Source organism: Pieris brassicae, chromosome 2 (genome assembly GCF_905147105.1).
Source record: "Pieris brassicae chromosome 2, ilPieBrab1.1, whole genome shotgun sequence".
Taxonomy (NCBI): domain Eukaryota; kingdom Metazoa; phylum Arthropoda; class Insecta; order Lepidoptera; family Pieridae; genus Pieris; species Pieris brassicae.
Window position 1 is genome coordinate 18,368,845 of NC_059666.1, and position 21,431 is coordinate 18,390,275.

Here is a 21,431-nt window from a genome sequence, read left to right on the forward strand (position 1 = left end):
TTATAGATTTGCATAATGATGGCTTACCTTGGCTTTGTGATTTTATTCTATTACATTTATAGTTTTTTCTACATTTTAGGGTAATGCCGTGATTATGTTGTGTTTCCATCGGGAAATCCCAGTCACGCCATTCATAAAATTCTAAAATAAATATTTTATTTAGATGACCTAATAAGTTGAACGATTCACTTGTCAGAATAATGAGCATTGTTATCTTATTGCAAAATGTATTTAAACTATATGATTTCGTACTTTTTTCTGACTTTGAATTTATATAAAATTAATACGACAAATTTTAAATGTTTATTGAAATTTATATGCAAAATTAGTTTTTTGCTTGGATATTTTTATTAGGTATAATTAGGATCATGTTTTTTTAAAAAGATTGCAGTTGGATGATTTTACGTTTTATGAAATGTCTGGTAGTCAATGGCGTTGCAGTCGCCCTCAATGTGGATAAAAAACCTCGTTTTATTATAAAAATTGGAGTTGTAACTTTATCGACGAATTTAGCTCGGAACACATCAGTGTTGGCTAAACATATCAAACAGGTATAATATTTATATAATACAAGGTAGTGGAGTCGGTATATAATGACCGATACCTTTAAAATAATTTCCTGGACTTCACTGGACTATTCAAATGTAACTGTCATCTTTTTATAATTTCAAGTAAGCGTTGTGCCCAAGGAATTACGATTTGCTGTGTACATTGCACAAGTAAATTAGCATATAGTTTGTTATATTTGACGACAATTCAACAGATTTTTAAAAATATGTCTTAACTGTCAAACACAGTATTGTTACTTAATGCTTTATGAGCAGCTCGGTAATGGGCACATAAACTTTGTACACTATTAGGTGTATTTCTAAAGAAACTTTGAACAAGTAACTACTTGTTAAAACGTTGGAGAATGCATCTGTCACTAGATGATATATTAAATTGTGACAATGACAATACCAAAGCATATATATGTATATGCAATTGGTTCCAAGAATAACCTGAAACATGAGGCAAGCAAACAACTATTTTAGCTTACTTCGCCAATTTGGATCTCAGACATGTTTAGACCATACAACATTGTTTGTAGATAATAGAAGAAAAAGTCACGACACAAATTTTTCTTCTTTTGTCTTTTGTGGTTCTACAACTTTTCATTGAATTATGATTTATGATAATTAAAATATAAATTATAGCTCAACGCATGGGAATTGAATTCGGCTTCGTCTGAATGGATAATAGCTTTGAAATCTATATATGATAGAAAATACATATACAAGGTATTAAATACATCTGAACTCCGTTACGACCAGAATATAGTAGTCACTTTACCTCATAATCTGTATAAAGGCAATAATATACTTTGCGCAAACAACTTTGATATTGGTTTGAAATACCATAGAAACACTGGGAATTGCTCTCAACAACATTTTCATTCCCGGAATTGTATTCAACCTCAAAAGGCATTGAGATATTATCAAAGCTCAAACAGATTTATGAATTTGGCGAGGAATAAAAATATTTTTCGAAATGACCATCTAGTGCCGCTTCATGGAAGTGGAACAATATATAATTATTATACTGGAAGATTTCATATGACAAATGCAAGTGAGCTCATGTTAAAACATAATTTACACACGAAAAACGAAACGATACATGTTGTACAGTACTTTAAAGTTCGAGTGAATTCTACATTGTACGCATCACACTTAGGTATTTATTACATTTTACTAATGAGGTTAATTTAGAACTATGTATGCCGAATGAAATAAATATGCAAATTAACAAAACCTTTTAATTGATTAATGACTTAACGCAATCACATATCAGAATCAGTTCACTTACTTATTATGAATTATTAAGATATAGATTTTGTTATAATTTATGTGTGAATCTTCTTTCGTGAATTAAACAGTATTGAAGGCCAGTTTGATTCTGAAACAGCGTTAAAATATTTTGGCCAGAATATTATTTATACCTCTTGATATAATGCCTAGATTTATACGACGCATTTTTTAATTTATTTGAAATTATAATTGAAGGATACTGGACTCTAGAACAATCAATGGCAATGATTAAAATACCGTATCCAGTAGAAGCACGCAATTTCTTGGGCGAGAAATTAATCGTAGGTCGATGTAATTACACTGACGAGAAACCTGTCCCTGACCAGGATGGTCCTTCAGCACCAGGGCTTTTGGATGATTTGCTGCACTTTCTTATTGTGAGAATGAATGGAACGTAAGTATCTTTTATAAAATTACAATTAATGTTAATCTTACAGAAACTGATTACGATACCGCGAAGTTTTATGTTTAACTTTTACGTCAAAATTACGGGCTACCCGCTTTTTTACCTAACATTCTCTCGGTTAAATAAAAAAAAATTGGCATTATTATTTATTTATAGCCGCGTTAAATACTTAAAAGGACTTGCAACATATTTTAGATGTAATTCTTTGGACCGTAAAGTAACGGATAGTTTTGTATTTTCATCTTATTAAATATATTATATTATCTTTATAAACATTTCATAGAATAAAGTTTTCCTTGACATTATGGCAAAGTTACAAAAATAATAAAATAGTATTCAAAATATCTTAAGTTTATAACATATATCTGTTTTTACTCAGTTGGCGCCACTCCTAATATTATTTGTGTTTTAAACATATTTATTACAAACAGGTCATTGACTCGATATTACAGTAAATTGGGATTTCGTACATACGAAGGAGCGTGGTCAGGTTTGCTCGGGGCACTTTTAGACCATACAGTAGATATTGCCCTCGAACCAGTGACTGAGCAAGTGTCAGGTCAGCAAGAAATGGACTTTATTTTTCCGATCGCAGAGACAATGTAAGTAATATTGTATTAAAATTTCTTAATACAAGAGGAAATTTTAATATTAACTTCTTCCTTAAATTTAACAGGGACGTTTAAATAAGGCTAAGATGTATTTGTCTATTTATACTGTAACTGAATCATGTTTCTATTTCCCAGAATCGTACCACAGGCTAAACGTTAATCGTACCTGAATAACTGATCTTTACAGGCATTTTCTTAACTAAAATAAATAATTTGTATATATTTTATAAAGTTGTAAGGTTTAGATTAGTAATGTTTCTTCGTCTCGGTTGGGTTGTGAATCCACATACGTGGCGAGTACCGAGAGATTTCACCGTTACATAAATAATGTATTTTGGAGGTCACTGATAGTTATTGCCGTCTTTTTGCCGCCAAGAAGCGTTTAAACGAGGTTAATATTTTTTTTAGGTACAACATCTACATACGTAACCAAGAGACATCATCGGTGCGGGACATATTTCTGGCTCCATTCAGTACTCGACTCCTTATATGCGTAGCAATGGTGTTGGTTGTGTCTGCGATCACGATTGTTATAATTACTAACATATCGAGGACATTTTTAAAAAATAAATCTCGACAAATAGGTTGTAGTGAGGCATTAATATGGTCGACGGGAATATTATGCCAACAAGGTATTTTTGACGCGATTTCATGATGTATAATTAAAGTGAAACAAATTTAAAATGATATTTTCAATTTACTACATCAATTGTACAGTTTTGCACCAGAAATATAAAAAAATGATTCCCCTTTGAATTCTATTATTGTATATGTATGAAATAAGAAAAAAACATATCTTTTTTGTAAAATATTTTATCGACTAAAGTTTAATTTGATTACATAACAACTATGTATGGAACTATATATATATATACCCTTTTATTTGCGACTCTTGCAATATGTTACTTGCCTATAAGGCTTTATGTTTAAACGCAACAGCGAAATAGGGACGTGCATCTTAATTTACAGAGTACGTTTAGAACCATTATTATTCATTGTTAGGACTGACTAAAAATTTTATCTTCAGGTGGTACCTGCACTCCATCAAACCCTGCGGTTAGCATTTTGGTCATAGTATGCCTATTTTTTGGACTGGTAACGTATAATGCATATGCGGCCTTTATTACATCTGTGCTATCTGTTCGTGTTGCGAACGTTGGATCTGTATCTGACGTGTTACAATCTCCGAATATGAAGATTGGGTACATAAAAAATGGAGCCGATCAGATATACCTAATGGTGAGGATAATAAAAATATAGTATAAGCACAGATTTATGTTTCATCAATATAAAGAAAACGTTATTGGGATCAAAGTTATTGAATGAATATGTCTTCTTTAGCTTTAAAAGAATGAATAGGAATAAAAATAAAAATATATTGTGTAGAATTCTTAAGAGGAAATCGAATTTACGACAGATTTGATTTTGTTTTTTATTTGACAGTCGACAAAAGATATACAGCTGAATGCGTTCTATATTCGTGGCTATTCAGAGGCTGAAAACCTCGTTTCATCGCCAGAAGAAGGCCTTGCTCGCGCTGCTAGTCAAGACTATGCTTTTTTTGCCGGACAACGGGCTGCTCGTTCAACACTTAAGTACGTATGGTAAATAAAGGAAGTGAGTTATGTAGAGGTAATTATAGTTTCCCGACTAAATAACGAGTTTGAATTGAATCGAAATTGTAGATAGATCAGTAAAAATAGTTATATAACTTGTATCATTAACAAATTAAATGATATTAAATTGAAAAGGCTGCTTAATATTAGGTCCTTACATATGAAATTGACGTTTTGTAACAAAAAGTCGAATATTTTTAAATAAATAAATTTAATTATAAATAAATATATTTAATTAATATGAACCATAACCAAAGTATGAACCATTGTTATCTATGCACTTTTGCTATCTCATAGGTAGTTCATTGATCCCTTTACTAAAAAAACCAGTCGGTCGGGAATCTGTGAAGGCGATTTGGACTACCCCATCAGAGTAAAATTTTTTCCCTTGCAAGAAGTTGTCCAAATTTCGAAAAAAATGGTAATCTGTTGGAGCAAGGTCCGGGGAGTACGGAGGGTGAATTAGACATTCCAATTGAAGCTCTTCTAATTTGGTAGCCGTCTATTGTGCAGTGTGTGGTCTAGCGTTGTCGTGAAGTAGCAGTGGCGTGGAGTGATTGACCAGCCTAGGCTGTTTAGCCGCTAGCTTTTCCATCATGGTTTGCAATTGCTGACAATAGACATCAGCCGTAATAGTCTGGCCAGATTTGAGAAAACTGCAATGAACAATACCGGCACTAGTCCACCAAAATCTTACAAGTAACTTTTTGGGGTTATTTTTCGCTTGGGGCAAGATTTGGCTGGCTGGCCAGGATCCAATCATTGCGCTGAGCGCTTCCGATTATCGTAAAGAATCCATTTTTCATCACAGGTAATGATTCGGTTTAAAATACCTTCATTATTGTGCCCGTTCGGTAATGTAAACGCAGCAGTCGACGCGCGTTTGCCGGTTTGCTTCAGTCAATTCGTGAGGTACCCACCTTTCAAGCTTTTTAATCTTCCCAATTTGCTTCTAGTGAATTAAAACAGTTTTATCACTAACACACGCAGCCTGTAGCTAACTCGGACGTGGTTTGTGATGGATCCGCTTCCACAATAGCCTTCAATACTTCATTATCAACTTGAGTCTCACGCCGTCCACGGCGCTTATTCTGCAGGTCGAAATTTTCAGAACGAAAATGTTGGAACCAAAAACGAACTGCGTTTTCTTTTGCAACATGACCGCCATACACATCATTCACCCTTCGAGTCGTTTCCGCAGCACTAGTGCCACGGCGGAACTCGTACTCGTAAATAATGCGACACTTTAAGTTTTCCATTTTGTAAAATGAGTGACGCAAACAGAAAAAAACAAATGAATGACGGTCATCGAAGCAAAAATACCTGAGTAAATAGCTGTACAAATTTGAAATTTCTAACCAAAGAGGAGGTATTTGAGGTCAAAGTAGCCAATATGACAAAACGCCAATTTCATATGTAAGGACCTAATATGTAACCGCTCAACGTCTACAATCTAAAGATAATAAAAGAAATACGATTAAAGGACTGGCTTATGAACAGACTTTACGCAGTGCTTCTGAGACCTAACATGTAGTTACACACTTCATTCGTTCACTCACTAACCCACACACTCACTTATGTACTCAGTCGGGTTTAAAACAGTCGAAAAATATAAAAAAAAAACAAAAAAAGATATATGTGTAAGAGCAGTGTTGGCCTAGTGGCTTTAGCGTGCGACTCTCATCCCTGAGATCGTAGGTTCGATCCCCGGCTGTGCACCTATGGATTTTCTTTCTATGTGCGCATTTAACATTAGTTCGTGTGTCAGGCACAGAAGGGTGATCACCTACTTGCCTATTCAATTCACAAAAAAACGATCATGAAATAGATACAGAAATCTAAGGCCCAGACCTAAAAAGGTTGTAGCGCCATTGATTTTTTAAAAATATATTGTAAGGAATTTATAATTAAGTTGGTTATAGAAAAACTGGGGGCCATGAGACAGGTATTTTTTTTACTTAAAAGGGTTCCCAAATCGTACAATGCAATATATACTTATAATTAAGAAACACATTTTTATTTTATTTTATCATGCACACCTTATAATTGTTTATTCCTAAAACCTTTGTCTTATGAGAATCTGACGGATTTTTTTTATAAAATCAAATAAAACGAAACTAATTCCGATATATTTTATGCTCACAAGTTAAAAAAATAAAATTTACCCGCTATAATTTTTTTTAAGCAGATCTATGAGCCAAGCACGAGGACGCTGCGTCCTACGCGAGTTGCCTGTCCACTCAACTCGCTCTCAACTTTCGTTTCCACTGCCGCGACGATCGCCCTATTCGAGGGTAATTCTTATAAGGTGACTTTGATTAAGTTTTTTTAAAAATATTTAATATCCTACATAGCTTAAATTTATAAAAACTTTGTTATAAGATCTTTTTTAATGGAAATAAGACCCTGATTTCACATTGATTCAATAATTACAATAGTAACTAAATAATAAAGGCTCTAAGAAATAATAGTTTTTTGATTAAATCAGTGAAATATTTAATATTTTTCGTCTTTGCTAATCGCGCAAGTACAAAAGTACACTTATATTAGCAATTTAAAAAAAATGTTTGTTCCTTTTAGAGTACTTGAAATCAGAAAATATTAAGTCTTTGACACGTCATAAATTCAACGTAATGTATAGTGTATTCCTCAGTGGGTGGACACGTACTACGTAATAGACAATAATAATGTCGCTTTAAGATATTTATTATCTTCAAACAACCATAGGTAAACAACATAATTTTCCTCGAATCGCCCTAATAATCATAATACGTAACTTTAACTTAAACACAGTTTTCGGTATTTTTAAATTTGATTTTTAAATTTCCGCACGATAGAGCTCGTGTAAACGTTTAGAATCCTACGAATTTCCCAGGAAATTTATAAACTTGCGATATTCGTATATATTCGATATATAACTTGTTATATTCCGGTGACTTATATAAACATTAGATGGACAGAAGAGTTCGTCGGCTGACACATAGATGACGCTACTAGTATTAAATTAATATCATTTTTAGTTATCCCTATCCTTAAAAAGAGAAGTGTATAAATTTTACCGTTGTCGTACTATTAGTTTGTGAGATATAGTATTTTGAGTGAAGGAACATTGTTTGTTTAAAAAGGAATTTCGTGTGTTCATAAAACACTGCATTTTTGAGAAAAAAAATACTATTGAAGCCAATGCAAAATCCAAAATCCTTATAAATATTATTCGAAACCTCTGCACCAGGAAAGTCAACAGTTGAGGAGTGGTTTGCTAAGTTTAAATAAGGCGACATGAGCACAGAGTGGATGCCCCAATAGCTGTTACCGGCAAAAGAGTCCACTATAGCTGGAGACCCTAAGAATGATAGGAACGTATTGGACATATCCCAGATAAATATTTGGAAATGTGAAAGCCGTGTTCTAAGTGGTTGCCGTGCGAGCTCACAAACGACTTAAAACGAACTGATTATTCTGTTTGAAGCTGTTCAATCGTAACAAATCCAAGTTGATATGTGACAATGGATAAAACATGGCATTTCACACCGGAGTCCAATCGACAGTTAACCGAGTGGACTGCACGCGGTGAACCGACTCCAAAGCATGGAAAGATACGAAAGTTGGCTGGCAAGGTTATGGTATCAATATTATGGGATGCGAAAACTTGTATAACCGCTATAATCGTTGTATTGCTCTCGAAGGCAGGAGAAGACAAATCAAGTCGAATTCTATCAAAAAAATCTTTGTTCTATGCTAGCCTACGAACTTTACAGTTATTATACATAAGTTATAGTTTGCAAAGTTTATAGAACGTGTGACTTGAACTTGTGAACACAATGGGTCTGAGAAAGTCACCTCTATTTGTTGTTCAATATATTGTTGCCGATAATAACACCGTAACCCGAAGCTTTTATGGAGAGACGTATAATTATAGCATGGTATAATGTATTTAATGAACGAAAATCTTAAAAGTATATTAGGTAGGTTAATTACCCTTCGCAACTCACGTTAATGTTTCTGTTGTATATATGATAATAAAATAGCTATTTATATACGTACATTCATTTTCGTTTTTATTTAAAAGATGTAGTATCGTTGAAAATAAAGAAACAAATATCACAGAACATTACAGTTTACATTTTACTGTTTAGATGTACTTGAAGTTATTGCCTCTATAATGCAGATGTAATATTTAATCTGTGTTAATAAGTAAGTTTACAATCCATAGTTTGCTCCGGCTTCGAAGTGGCGGTACTTTATCACGATTAACTACAAGTTTGGTACCAGCTATGCCCGAGTGTGCCTCACCCACAGGTTTCGCCTCAGCAAGAGCTCATGATGTGCAGACAGCCTTTCTTGTCATTGTCACTGGTTTAATCGCATCACTTTTAATTGGTTAGTAGATTTCTGTGTTAACAGACACGCGAGTTAGAAAAGAACTAGAACAACATGTATAATAAAACGCTTACAACACTCAATTTGACTTAGAATGTTTTTCGCCTTTTCTTATAAGTAAGCAAATATAGACATGTGCCTTTTTATTCGAAATATTTATTACATATGATATATAAAAATATGATACTGTGAATATTAATCTCTGTATGGGAGGAGTCACGAATGGAATACGTAGAATCGTAATAAAGATTATTACGTGTGCAAAGTGGATTTATGGGTATGTCTATATATATATAAAAGCAAAATTATTTATTTTTGTTATGTTTTCCGATATAAAAGTACACAGCAAAAAAAAAAAAAACACATTTGGTGCCCGATTTTTATCGCACAGCATAAATAGCAAAAATATTATAGTATTATAAGTTAACATCTAAACTGTGAGATATTACTATGGTATATACTCAATAGAGATATAATATGATAGGTAAGCTTTCATATTTAAATCATTGGAAATATTTTAATTGCTTACGTTAATATAAGTCTAAGAAGGCGTCGTAGAAGAACGTTTCGTCGACATCTATATAAATCGATGATAATTAACAGATTTTTCATACATTAAGAGCGGGCTATAACCAAAATCCCTCCTCGTAGATTTGATTTGATCTAAGTAAGTGATGTTTGAATTACAAACAATAAATACGTATATATCCTATTCTATAATTTCAATCGTTGACTCTAATTCAAGCAAATAATAAATTCCTCGATACAAAAAAAAAACACAAAGTCATCTCTAACTTTTGCCTAATTTAGTTTTTCTTTAATCATGGCATCATTTATGGAGCAAAAAAATAATTGAATTACAGAACAATAGTTTGGACGAGTTATTTAATTAAAAAGCATTTGGCGTTCATACTTAATTTTTGTTTTGCGAAACACTGTATCGTCCGTCTCATCTGAAGCGAACTTCGTGTAAACGTTTATTTCATTAGTCAGTTGGCCTCACTCACTCACTCACTCACTCCATTGAGACGAGAATACTACGCTTAGCGCCAGCGCTCGATATAATATTAGCACGAGTAACATAAAAACCATTCCCAAAAACCAAACTTAACATTTTAACAATTAAATTTAAAAACAAAGATTCCATGAAAATTCAAACATCTGTTTACTTTATGATTTTGCCTATATGATTGACCTATATGATTTTTTTTGCCGCTGTTAGGTGTCAATAAATATATAAAACAAATCCACTAATACTGATAATGGTTCAAAATAATAGAAGAAAAAAACCCGTGTTATAATTTTTACATATATATAATATATTAAATAACATATAGACAGTGTCATCAATATCGAAATAATTTTTAGAATCGGTTTATTTTTTATAGAGGTTACTCGTACAAACAAACCAAAAAAATATTTTTATTTAACTTTTTATAATATTTATTAGTATAGATAATGTTCGGTTCTAACAATTACATACTTAGACCCAGGTGAGCGAGTAGGTTTGCATCCTTTGATATGAAGCTATTGTTTCCGGGACGTTAATCTGGCACTCGTTAAGTAATCCACATATAAATATTTTATCTAATTGTATTGCATATACTACGTACCGTTCAAAATGCCCTCGAGTTTGTACTATAGATGAGCTTGCACGCGTGAAATCATAAATTTTGCTAGCTTTAGGCCCGCTCTTAACAGTTTACTGCACGAATAATGTTTAACCAATGTATACCTACGAAGCGCTGCCTATGTTACCATACATGTTTCGGTACTATTGTATTAAGTTCCTAATTGGAATTTACGTATTGCTCGTGTATATTTTATATGCCGTCCGAGTCGCAGGAAATAGTTATGTAATATTATACCAGAGTTATTTATACTCTTTAAAAGTATTTGATACGTATATGTACTTCATCTGATAAGAGAGTAAATAAGAAAATTTCCGAATGGGGTTTGTTTAACATTGTCATATATTTTTACAGGGGTTGGTGAGTATTGTTGGAAGAATCGTAAAGAGAACGGGATCGCGTTAAAAAAATACTGCCATAGAATTACATATTCACGTTAGAGTTTATTAAATACTTCTATCATGTTGGTTAAGACTATATTAAAATAAGTGTTTTATTGTGAAAATTTGGTTTTAGTTATTAGACTGCACAGAATAAGGAAAAATACCACTGTCGAATCATAAGTTCTCTTTATATGTATATAAAACAGGTGACAAAGGGGCTGGCTCAACTAATGTTAAGCGATATCGCTGCCCATAGACACTTTTAATAAGAGAAGGCTCTCAAGTGCTTTTCCTGCTTTTAAATAATTGTTACAGTAATAACTCAACTATCAGCTAGTTTCTTGGCAATTCTATCTTTATATCTATATTTAAAAACTTTTGGCAGCTACAAGGAAAGCTGCTTCTGAAAGTGCTTTAAATATCGAATTCAAATAAAAACAACATTAAAATAACTATATTTAATTTCAAAGTAATAAAACTAGTATAGTTAATACATATGTATTATGAGAACGTGTTGTGCTGAACTTTTAATGTAGTTACTGTTTTAAAAAGTGTTCATCTCTTAGTGTTTGGTTTTTTAAAGCTTCCTCAATGCAGTCGGAAATAGGTTTGTTGGTTTTGGCGCTCTCCGCCATAGCGATTTGCAAAGTACGAGGTTCGAGTGTTGATAACTTTGTTGCTAGGCCAAGTGCCGTGAATACTTTTATAAACGTAGTGGAGCACCCCGAATCTGTAATGTAAAATGAGTTACTTTGTTGGAGACGTAGAATTTCTTATAACATATTTACTCATTTTTATGACTTTTTCTACAGGAAAATGTCTTAGATTTAATGTAGCGTTAACATGGAAAATTAAGTTTTATAAAATAGTTTTTTTTTTTGATGAATTTTTATTTGTAGACATCAGTTCTGTCTTCTGTATCCTATAATTGTGTCATAACTATGTTTATAACTATAAAAAATACGCTGTATCTATTTTAAATAAACAGTTTCTGACAAAAATTCTTTCTGTGGTTTGTGCATCAGCGATCACGATTTGGCAGCTGTCAAAAGTTTATCATTAGGTATTATGCGTAAACAGAATGTCTAATGAAAATGAATAAAATATTTCTCACCGTATGTGCCATATTCTCCAGACTTATAGTCGTTTGAGTAGATGTAGTGGTAGTGTGGCCAAAATGTTCTATTTAAGACAAACACAAGATTGCTGTCTGGGGGGAATCTAAAAATGAAAATTATAAATTTATATTAAATGGCAGGCGATATAGGATATTTTATTCTAATTATTTTATATAAACACGAATTTAATATCAGTAAATAAAATACTGCTTATATGACTCTGATTACGGTCTATAAACGTTAATAAAGAAACATCGATGCTGCCTTCCATTGTTGAGTAATGGGAATTAATGTTATTACATTACCTAAAATACAATATACTTTGCTGGCCTATTACCGTAGCTAAAATTATACTAAGTGCATGCTTACGTGTGTATTTTTTACTTACTTTTCGCCTTCTTTCAATCCCCATAGTTCTACTCCACTCTCAATGAGCCAAGAGGCATGTAACACGAGGCAGTACCGCAAAAAACCAATGAGAAATATCGCGCTTAATACACTGTCATTCCAATATTCGAGAGGGGCGTTTAATGGAAGGAGAATAAACAATAAAGCGTATAGTATCCAGTAGAACCTAGAAAAAAATGTTATGTCTAGTAATAATTAAAGGTATAGAGTAAATTTGTACGTTTGTTGGCCAAATTGTAAACTATTTAGGAAATTGATACACGAAAAGCGGCCGGAAATTTCCTAACATTTCTACGATTCTTACACTACCCATATATATTGTTATTGTTTAAAATATTTTGAAGCAGGATCTACAGGTATATAAGACAGTACCTTTAAATCACAGTAAAGTATTTTGAGTCTTATAAACAGTGCACTTTTATTGCCTTTAAAGGTTGTAATAACTATAATCACGAGAATACGTTGTTTATTAGGTGGTGGAGGTGTATTTTCAATTAGCAACTATATAAAAGTATTATACAATTAAAAATAATTGGTGATGTTATAACGTTAAGGTCATAATGTTATTTGTGTCAAATCCCAAATTTTGGTATATTTCAAAAGTAGATTAAATTATATTTCTAATTTTTGAAATAATACACTCACAGGATGTTAACAAATCCTATAAACGGCTTGTATTAGTATCCGAATAAACATTTAAACAGAACAATGAAAACAACATAAAGATTGATGAAATACCTTTTTTGAAACATGACAATCGAGTCCTTTTCCAAGTCCGACATATCTATAGTATCCTTGAGAGCTAGTTGATAGTCGCTTAGTTTACGCAGCCTTGTAAGAAAATGTGCGTAAAGAATTCCATGTCTTGGGTTGTAGGGATCTCCATCAGTTTTGAATTGAGCGTGATGTAACCTGTGTTGCTGGACCCAGTTGTATATTGAACCCTAGATAGAAAAGAAAGATTTAAATTATGCCCTTGTTTGGTAGGATTTTACTGCTTACTAATTTTAAATTATTTTTGTTTAATTTAGTCTTTGAGGTCTTTTATAACATAGACGAAGGTTTTATAAACTGAGTATATTTTCAATAACGGACTTGGGATACAAAAAGGTCATGAACATCTGACATTTAAAATTAAATAAGTACGGAAATTTTTGCCCCCATCCACACAATATTTAATATAAATCTATGGATTCTTGAAATTCTGAAATATGATGAAAGTTTTCAACCTTTTTAAACAACAATTAAAGAATCGTTTGTATGTAACAATTTACAATACAAATTATAAATAAATAAGCTAAAAATCTTTTATAAATTTTAATAACAACATCCTCATAACAAGTGCGGAAGGCGTTTAAGGTAAACAACTTTATTCGACATTTTGACCTTAAATCCGTTTCACCGTGATATTTCATAAGTTCTTTTGAGCGCGAATTTAAACAATATACAATTAAAATTGAAATTGGCATAATAACGGCATGAAAAGTAGAATCTTATTCGTTTTACTTATAGTTTTTATGATCAAAATAAAATATACCAATTTGACTACAATCTTTCGAAGGTTTAGGTTTCCATTTGAATTAGATTCTTAGGATTAGGTGATTCTTTTTCTAGTTTTCAGTCACGTAAAAATTATACTATTGCACGTAAAGCAATTAGTTTATTAAACATAATTATTTTGGTATTAAAATATTTGATGATAGAAATGTTCCTGTCTAATATCAAAATTTAAACTAAAGCACCCAAAGGATACACACAGTGTACAATTATTTAATGGCGTATTTAACATTTAATAATATTTTTCATTCGTTGTATAAGGATGAATTAACGATAATTCATGAGACTTTTAATTTAATCTAAAATATTTGTTAAAAGTTTGGTTTATGTTTAACCAGGATTGCTAATCTAGATCTTAGCCTAAGGTTATTGCTCGACCTTCTGTTATTGTTCATTACGAAACTGCATATTTTAAAACATCATTTGACCTTCATTTGGAGGTTGAAAATACATGCACTGCACAATTACCTGTCCAACTAAAGTTTGACACAGCATGAGGAATATTCTGAGTTCAGAGCTTGCTTTATATGTGTTGTGCGCCCATAGTCTATGTGCTCCAATAGTGGCTCCTAGTGTGGCAAATAATGTAAGGACGAGAACTGTAAGAAATTTTAATAACTGAAATTATCGAAGCAAACAAAGGAAAAAATAATTCTTATTGAAATATAGTCCATCTTAAATGATTGGTATATGAATGATTTTATCTCTTTAGTTTACCTTCTAACTCTTTGTTTAGGCGTGATCCACTTACAGAGAAAACTGCGTGTGGAAGTTATCAGTATTTGCCATCAGAGTGGGAAGGTATCAGAAATAATTAGGATTTATTTACTTTTGTAAAGCTTTGTGAGCTTTTGCTCGCGAACGCTCTGCCCACTGACAAGCACTTATAGGCAAACATAAAAAGAACGAATGCTATGCTACGTTTCCTGATTAATTGAAACTTTGTGGTTACATAATTAAAATATGGGTAGAATTTAAGAATTAATAGAAAATATGTATGTATGTTTTCAAGGTACGACATAATTATTCGTCGGTCTTACTGAATATTTGATTCATTCATAACTTAGAATTTTTAATGGCGACCAGAATATTCATAGGAGGAATTTAATTTAATTGTCTATTAATAAGATTTTTCTGGTAAAGAAGCGAACGAAAGTGGGCTTCGAATGTTAGTAAGTAGTAGTGTTTTATTCTAAAGCATGAAACAACATGTTTTCTTTAGACACCTATAGCAAACGATAATACCTAGAATAGACTGAAATTTTTTAGAAAATAAAAAACGGCTTAATGTAGAAAGTTGCCAATACTTTTATTGTTTATTGAAGTAACCTCCGTTCCTCTCTACATATCGTCGCATGCGATGGAACCACTGTCAAAATCAGTGGGCTCATTCTTCCTTATGTCATTTTCGTACGCTTTCACCGCATCGCCGTTAGGGCTCGTAAAGCGAATACCTCGAATTTTATGTATAACCTAAGTGTAAGATTCGGATGCCTAAGTCTAGACTTAGCGCGATTCACTTCTGTAAGACTAAAACGTTATGGAGTCATGGTTCGCTAAGTGTTGACTCTGCATCTTTCCTTAAATATTGTACTTGTACTCACGGAATAATATAGTCAGTAATTTGGCTTCTGTGAAAACGAGCCATACGGCGTATATAGACAGCAAGTGGATATGTATGAAGAAAAGTACGGCAGGCCAGTCAGACTCCCGAGTTTTACTCAACTTGCTAAAATCTGTGTGTTGCTTCGTTGTCGTCATGGTTGCCGCCATAGCTGTCAAAAGAATGTTAGAAATTATTGAATGAATAAGAATGTTATAATTCTATGTATTTAACCGTAATATATGAAAAATATTATTAATTGTATCTATGAAACTTAATTAACTAGGTATGTTATAACAATAAATCTATTGAAGGAAAACACTTTTTTACCGGATTGAAGCTATGTATTGTTATAAACTTATAATTATTTTAGATAATACGTGGTCACGGTGACTGTAAGGACTGCCGCACGCTGTAAAGCACGCGAAAAGTCGTTTTTTTTAAATATGTAAAATAATCATAAGTTTATAATCATACATAGCTTCAAACGGTAAAAAAGTGTTTTCTTTCAATGTGTAAAAGCTATGTTAACAAAAGACAATACAATAAATCTATTACGAGTACTATGTTAATCGTATAACGGTGGTCTGTTGACATAAACCTTGAGATAACTAAGCTAGTTGAAAACTTCTACACAAATCTCCCCACAATTATTAAACGAAAAATAATATTAAGATGCATTCGATAATTTTAGGTATTTTAGTATATACGAAAACATACAAACATTTACGAAGGTAAAGCAGCCACTAACTTTTTGTTAATACACGTAGTTGAAAAATATGTTATTTTAGACTTACTGTATTTAAGTGTTTCAAGGGTTCAAATATTTTTTAGCGCTGGACAATGACAAAATATCTATTAAGTACTTACTAAGTTAACAATCATCTGAAAGTGTCAATATTATCATTCAAGTAACAAGAATCACTTAATTCACTCAATAGTACTCACGACATCATACGTCTACATTTATTCTAGATTACGTTCCAACTGAACAATGATATTGCACTGGTATTCTCAGAGTAATAAGGCCATTCCGAATCTACTTATATCGATTCAAAAGCAACTACACTTAGTTAATAAGTGAAACTGTCACGACGTTATAAGAACGGACGTCCAATGTGCGTTGAAACATCACCTTAAACCCACAGTTTCCACATCTCGAGGGCTATCTACTAAAAGCGAGATGTCAATTAAACTATATTTATAATCTACAAAATCAGTATTTTTTTATACTCTTAATCAGACCTACCCCAGGTTTATTTTAGGTCTAGCTGCGTGCGTGCTTTATATTATTAGAAATAATTTAATTTAAATAGGACACGATTTCTTCTCAAGGATTTCATAACCAAAAATATTGTAAAACGAGTTCATATGTCTCTTCGCCACAATAAGCCTTCAGGCCAAATTTATCTTATATCGAAGTATTTTTATGTAGTATACACATATCTTTAAGACTTGCGTAAATGTCATTTACCTTCAAACCCTGCATTAGTGGTAATTAATGCCATGCTGTGCTAATTAATTATGGTTACTTTACTAAATATAAGTTCATATCCATCATATCCAAGTTACTAAAAAACGACGAGGTAAATGATACGATTAAAAATAAGCAAACCAAAATTGCAAATTGTTAGTTTTTTACTTGGGCACTTTATTATAACGATAAACTGCAATAGTGCCTGTTAAGTATTCTACATCAGTACCTACTATACATTTGATTAAAACTATTTAACGGAAATTTAGAACATTTTACCGAACTAACAATAAACTCTCGTTGACTACGACGAGTGCGAGTGTTATAAAGTCAATAATATATGACATTTAAATAAGTATATATATCGACCATTTGTAAACAAATTATTATAATTATATAGTAGTAATACATGTTTTGCACTTATGTACATGTAATTTGAACGAACGGATTGTAACATTGGCAAGGGTTGAAGCCTCGATATTGGATATTGTAGTACTCATTAACTAATCGTACTCAAATCTATTAAAAGCAATGTATTTCACTAGTTCTTATATATTTATAAAGCAATCGGTTAGCATAATGCAATCTGGTGTTTCGATCGGTCTCGTGAAATAATTACAGTCGAGTTAAAGTGATCGATATAGAAAACATTGCTGCGCTAACATTGATCTCAATTTACACATCTTCATTGATTCCAAGGTGATTTAATACAATTATCGGTATAATTATTTTAATAAGATTCATTTATTTAGCACGAATATTATGATAGCCTGACACTAGGATAGAGTAATAAATTAGGCAGAAGGATACTTTCATATTTTTTATTTTAAGAACTATACGACGGCAATAAGTTAATTCCTCTCTGAGGATAATAATTATATTAGGTGTCGATATTTATACTATTACCAAACCTGGTACACATGTCTACACGTAAGGGAGCTTTCAAGTATTACGTAACAAATTTTGGGGGGGGGGGGGGTTGTCCTCTTGTAAAACGTTACGATGCGGAGCGGGGATATATTTCGCGTTATTGTTAATATTATTTTCTACTTGTCAGTACTTTATACCACATAATGGTAAGTTTTAGGCATAAAGAGTCACTGCGGGTGGTCGCGAAACGTTTTACTATTTGATACAGAAACGTAACGGCGCGTTTCATTTGGTGTCAAGAAACTCCAAAATTTGTGTGACGTAATACTTGAACGCTCCCTAATACGTAATTCTAAGTATCATTCAATTCAATACGATTTTTACATTATAAATGATGACTCTGAATCTTAACCATCTCGAGGAAAGAAATACGTGTGAGATGTATGACTAGTTGGTTCCCTGATTTTGTCAGCTTGGAATCAAGATGGATTACAGAATGAGATTATCGTCTAAATAAATATAAAGATTTGTATTTGTAAACAAAAGTGATCAGAAATCAGATTTAGATTATCCACAGGCAAAAAGTTTAATAAGTAATAGTCATTGGTATAAACTATTTTTTGTACTAATGTACGAATGATTACGACAAACTTTGAACAGGAATAAATAAATAAAAAATTGCTTGCCGGGGAAAAATAACGTTATGGTTAAGCAATACATATGAACCCTACGTTAAAATACAAGCTAAATATAGCTTCAATAATTAATCCTTATTCTATTGTTTAATATTATACATACGCTGGTACCCACACTACGTCATTCATGTGTTGTGGGTAACCAAGCTTAGACGAAAAATTATTGCTTATAAGTAAGTAGTAATATATATAATAGTATTCTAAAGGATGCCGATAAGAGCGTTTTTAAAATTATGATAATTCAAAGGTCAATGTAAAGTATTGTATGTTAATTGCTGAAGAATAACTGCTCTTTGATAATCCATAGTCCAGAATTGTATTCAACGAATGCATAATATTGTTCGTTTTTACACAACTACAGTCAAAATCTATTATAACGTCATCAAAGGGAATATTCAATTTGGTCGTAAAAACCGAGAGTAGGGCCATGCCGTTGTTATTAAGTATATTGTATAATATATAAGTGTTATTATACTTTTACCCATCGGGACCTAAGATTTTGGTCAATATAACCAGTATGTTGTTCAAAAAGATGTCATCGGTTTTGTAAATAGTTTTGACTGTATTTAGAAAAGTAGTTATAGTAGTAGCAGTACTGTATGCTTGCAAAAGTATACTATAAATATATATATATATATATATATATATATATACATATATAGATGTGAGAGGTGAAGAAGAATGGTTCCCTTGGACTACTAAACCGATCTAAACTGAAAATCTAAACAATACTAATCAATACAAATAAAAAAAAGACGTAGTAAAGGCTTATATTTTCTTGGCAACATGGCATGCTTATATAAGTAAAACCAAATTAATCGTTAGTACGAACTTGGTATAATGAGTATAGTTTGGGAAATACATGAGAAACGTGTAACATTTTCAGGCAGGTTTGTCGACGAGTATTTCGCTAAATCGCTGTTGGAGGATATTTGCCAAATTACTCCATCAGTTACAAATCAACTTGTTATTTTTGAAACGGAAAGTATTCCTTGTTGTATGTTTCCCTAAAGAATACCGATCGGTGTCAGAAAATGGCCCACAGTTTATTATATCACGCTGTAATACCTTAAGGTATCTCAAATTGTTTCGTAATATTATCTCCTGTATTATTGGAAGGATGACTTTAAAAATGCTATATTTTATACGTTAAAGAAACAAGAAGACACGATTAATATGTGTAATAATACATCTGAACATCTACAACAATTAAACTAATGTATTTGATAAGTTGGTTAAATGTTGTGCTGTGCATTTCCATGAGCATATGGGAGTCAAATTTCATTAAGATCAGCGATTTGGTGGGTTTTTGTAATACTGTAACGTAATATGTAAGGTTTTATGAAACATTTGTTTATTTTATTTACATTTCTATTGAATTGAACAACTAAAATTTTGAACAATAAGGGAGTTGTATCTATGTTTATACGCTTAATAAAAAAACGTTATTAATGTTATAATTTTTTAGAAAATACGTATGCTTACAGTAGCAAATTTATTGCTGCAAAAACATGAATATTATAACAAACAATTTACACTATTTAGTACTACCGGAAATTATATTTAAAAAAAAATATTGAGGGATGCTAAGGTCTCTAATCGTTAATATCCATGGTAACATTTTAAAAATATATATTAAATTAAATGGTAGAACAAATGATAACAATTTGAAACAACTGTCTTCTAATGTTCGAGGATAAGTTATTACATTTCAGCAAGCATAGTACTTTTCTATGTAAAAGACAAGAACCTAAGAACGAATATCGTACAATTTTGCTCTAACTCGTAAAAAATAAGACTGTGAGCTTTATAAGATATAGCTAAGATAGTCCGAAGTAATGCCTCGTCTTAATATTTTCTTAAGAATCACTGAGTCACAGCGCAAAACTCAAAGCATTTCGTTTAAGACAGCGCCTCATATTCTATATATGAAACATAATAATACGAAATAGATGTATATTATACTCACAATGTCGCCGTGTGTTGAAGCGATCACCGTCTGCTGTAAAAGCAATTCGATGACTGGCAATTTGAAACTATTCATTTTACATATTCATGATACCATTTAGGGTTCAATAACACAAGTTTTTAAGAATTATAATTACGATTTTTAATATTAGTTTAGTGTGCAATAAAGCGGTCCCTTAACCTAATTTGTATATGTTAGAGATATTTAAGTTTGAGATAAATAAATACTACTTACCTGGATAGCACAATGAGAATGTGTATGATTTAATCCACAATGACAAAGCTTCAGACAAAATTTAAACGCACATATATTCAAACTTCATATAGAAATTGTATATTGCATGAACAATTTAACTTTAGGATAAATAAAAATATTATTTAAAAGCATAGCATTTAAAGCAAGCAGTATTTAAGTAATAACACAAATTCAACACGTCAGGTGTTCATGAATAAAATTTACGTAATACGATGTTGTTTTTAAGTGAATGTTAATTGTAATATAAGATTTATTTTAAGAAGGCCAAGTTCAGTGGAATAAATACTCCGCCTCGGTACACTTAGGAAATGTATGTACAGTCTTTAAAAAATAAAATAACGTGGTAGTGAGTGACTATGACGAAATTTAATTAGTGATATTTTGTTCTAGCGTAGACTAAACTACTACTTTGGTATTTAATCTGCGTGCATTTCATGTATTTTTTTAATATTTTGCTGACAATGCTGTTCTTTATTGAAGATTTTGACGTTGTATTATTCGATTAGTTTGTGCCGAACACACGTCGTTGGTTGCAAATATTTTGTATGGCATTTACAAGTGTACAAGGCTTTCGAACCGTATCGCGCCAGGTTTTCCTGTACCGTACG

The 21,431-nt window shown here is 31.9% G+C and overlaps 2 protein-coding genes across 4 annotated transcripts; one reads left to right on the forward strand and one right to left on the reverse strand.

The window, feature by feature from the left end:
- The first annotated feature begins 398 nt into the window (after positions 1–398).
- Positions 399–11,030, forward strand: LOC123720425 (probable glutamate receptor). The gene is made up of 10 exons (XM_045677022.1): positions 399–551; positions 1,197–1,713; positions 2,043–2,241; positions 2,685–2,855; positions 3,273–3,496; positions 3,892–4,103; positions 4,308–4,459; positions 6,669–6,788; positions 8,694–8,860; positions 10,846–11,030. The coding sequence occupies exons 1-10, from the start codon at positions 411–413 to the stop codon at positions 10,929–10,931; spliced, it is 1,989 nt and encodes a 662-aa protein (XP_045532978.1). The 5' UTR covers positions 399–410; the 3' UTR covers positions 10,932–11,030.
- Positions 11,031–11,317: 287 nt separating this feature from the next.
- On the reverse strand, positions 11,318–20,908 carry LOC123720702 (acyl-CoA Delta-9 desaturase). 3 transcript variants are annotated; one of them, XM_045677412.1, is made up of 8 exons: positions 20,803–20,908; positions 20,569–20,601; positions 15,562–15,732; positions 14,426–14,556; positions 13,139–13,344; positions 12,381–12,566; positions 11,989–12,095; positions 11,318–11,604 (listed from the first exon to the last, which is right to left on the reverse strand). In XM_045677412.1, exons 3-8 carry the CDS (start codon positions 15,728–15,730, stop codon positions 11,411–11,413), a joined length of 993 nt encoding a protein of 330 aa, XP_045533368.1. In that variant the 5' UTR covers positions 15,731–15,732; positions 20,569–20,601; positions 20,803–20,908; the 3' UTR covers positions 11,318–11,410. The 3 variants fall into 3 exon arrangements, with proteins under 3 accessions (XP_045533368.1, XP_045533369.1, XP_045533370.1); XM_045677413.1 differs by lacking the exon at positions 20,569–20,601; XM_045677414.1 differs by lacking the exons at positions 20,569–20,601; positions 20,803–20,908 and adding an exon at positions 16,431–16,449.
- Positions 20,909–21,431: the final 523 nt, after the last annotated feature.

Coding starts and splice junctions, on each gene's coding strand:
- LOC123720702 (XM_045677413.1), bottom strand. CDS start 15,730: ATGGCGGCAACCATGACGACAACGAAGCAACACACAGATTTTAGCAAG. Junction 13,345..14,425: donor GTCAAACTTTAGTTGGACAG/GTAATTGTGCAG, acceptor TTTTCTATCTAG/GGTTCAATATACAACTGGGT. Junction 12,096..12,380: donor GGATTGAAAGAAGGCGAAAA/GTAAGTAAAAAA, acceptor TTTCATTTTTAG/ATTCCCCCCAGACAGCAATC.
- LOC123720425 (XM_045677022.1), top strand. CDS start 411: ATGAAATGTCTGGTAGTCAATGGCGTTGCAGTCGCCCTCAATGTGGAT. Junction 2,242..2,684: donor ATTGTGAGAATGAATGGAAC/GTAAGTATCTTT, acceptor TATTACAAACAG/GTCATTGACTCGATATTACA. Junction 4,460..6,668: donor GCTGCTCGTTCAACACTTAA/GTACGTATGGTA, acceptor TTTTTTAAGCAG/ATCTATGAGCCAAGCACGAG.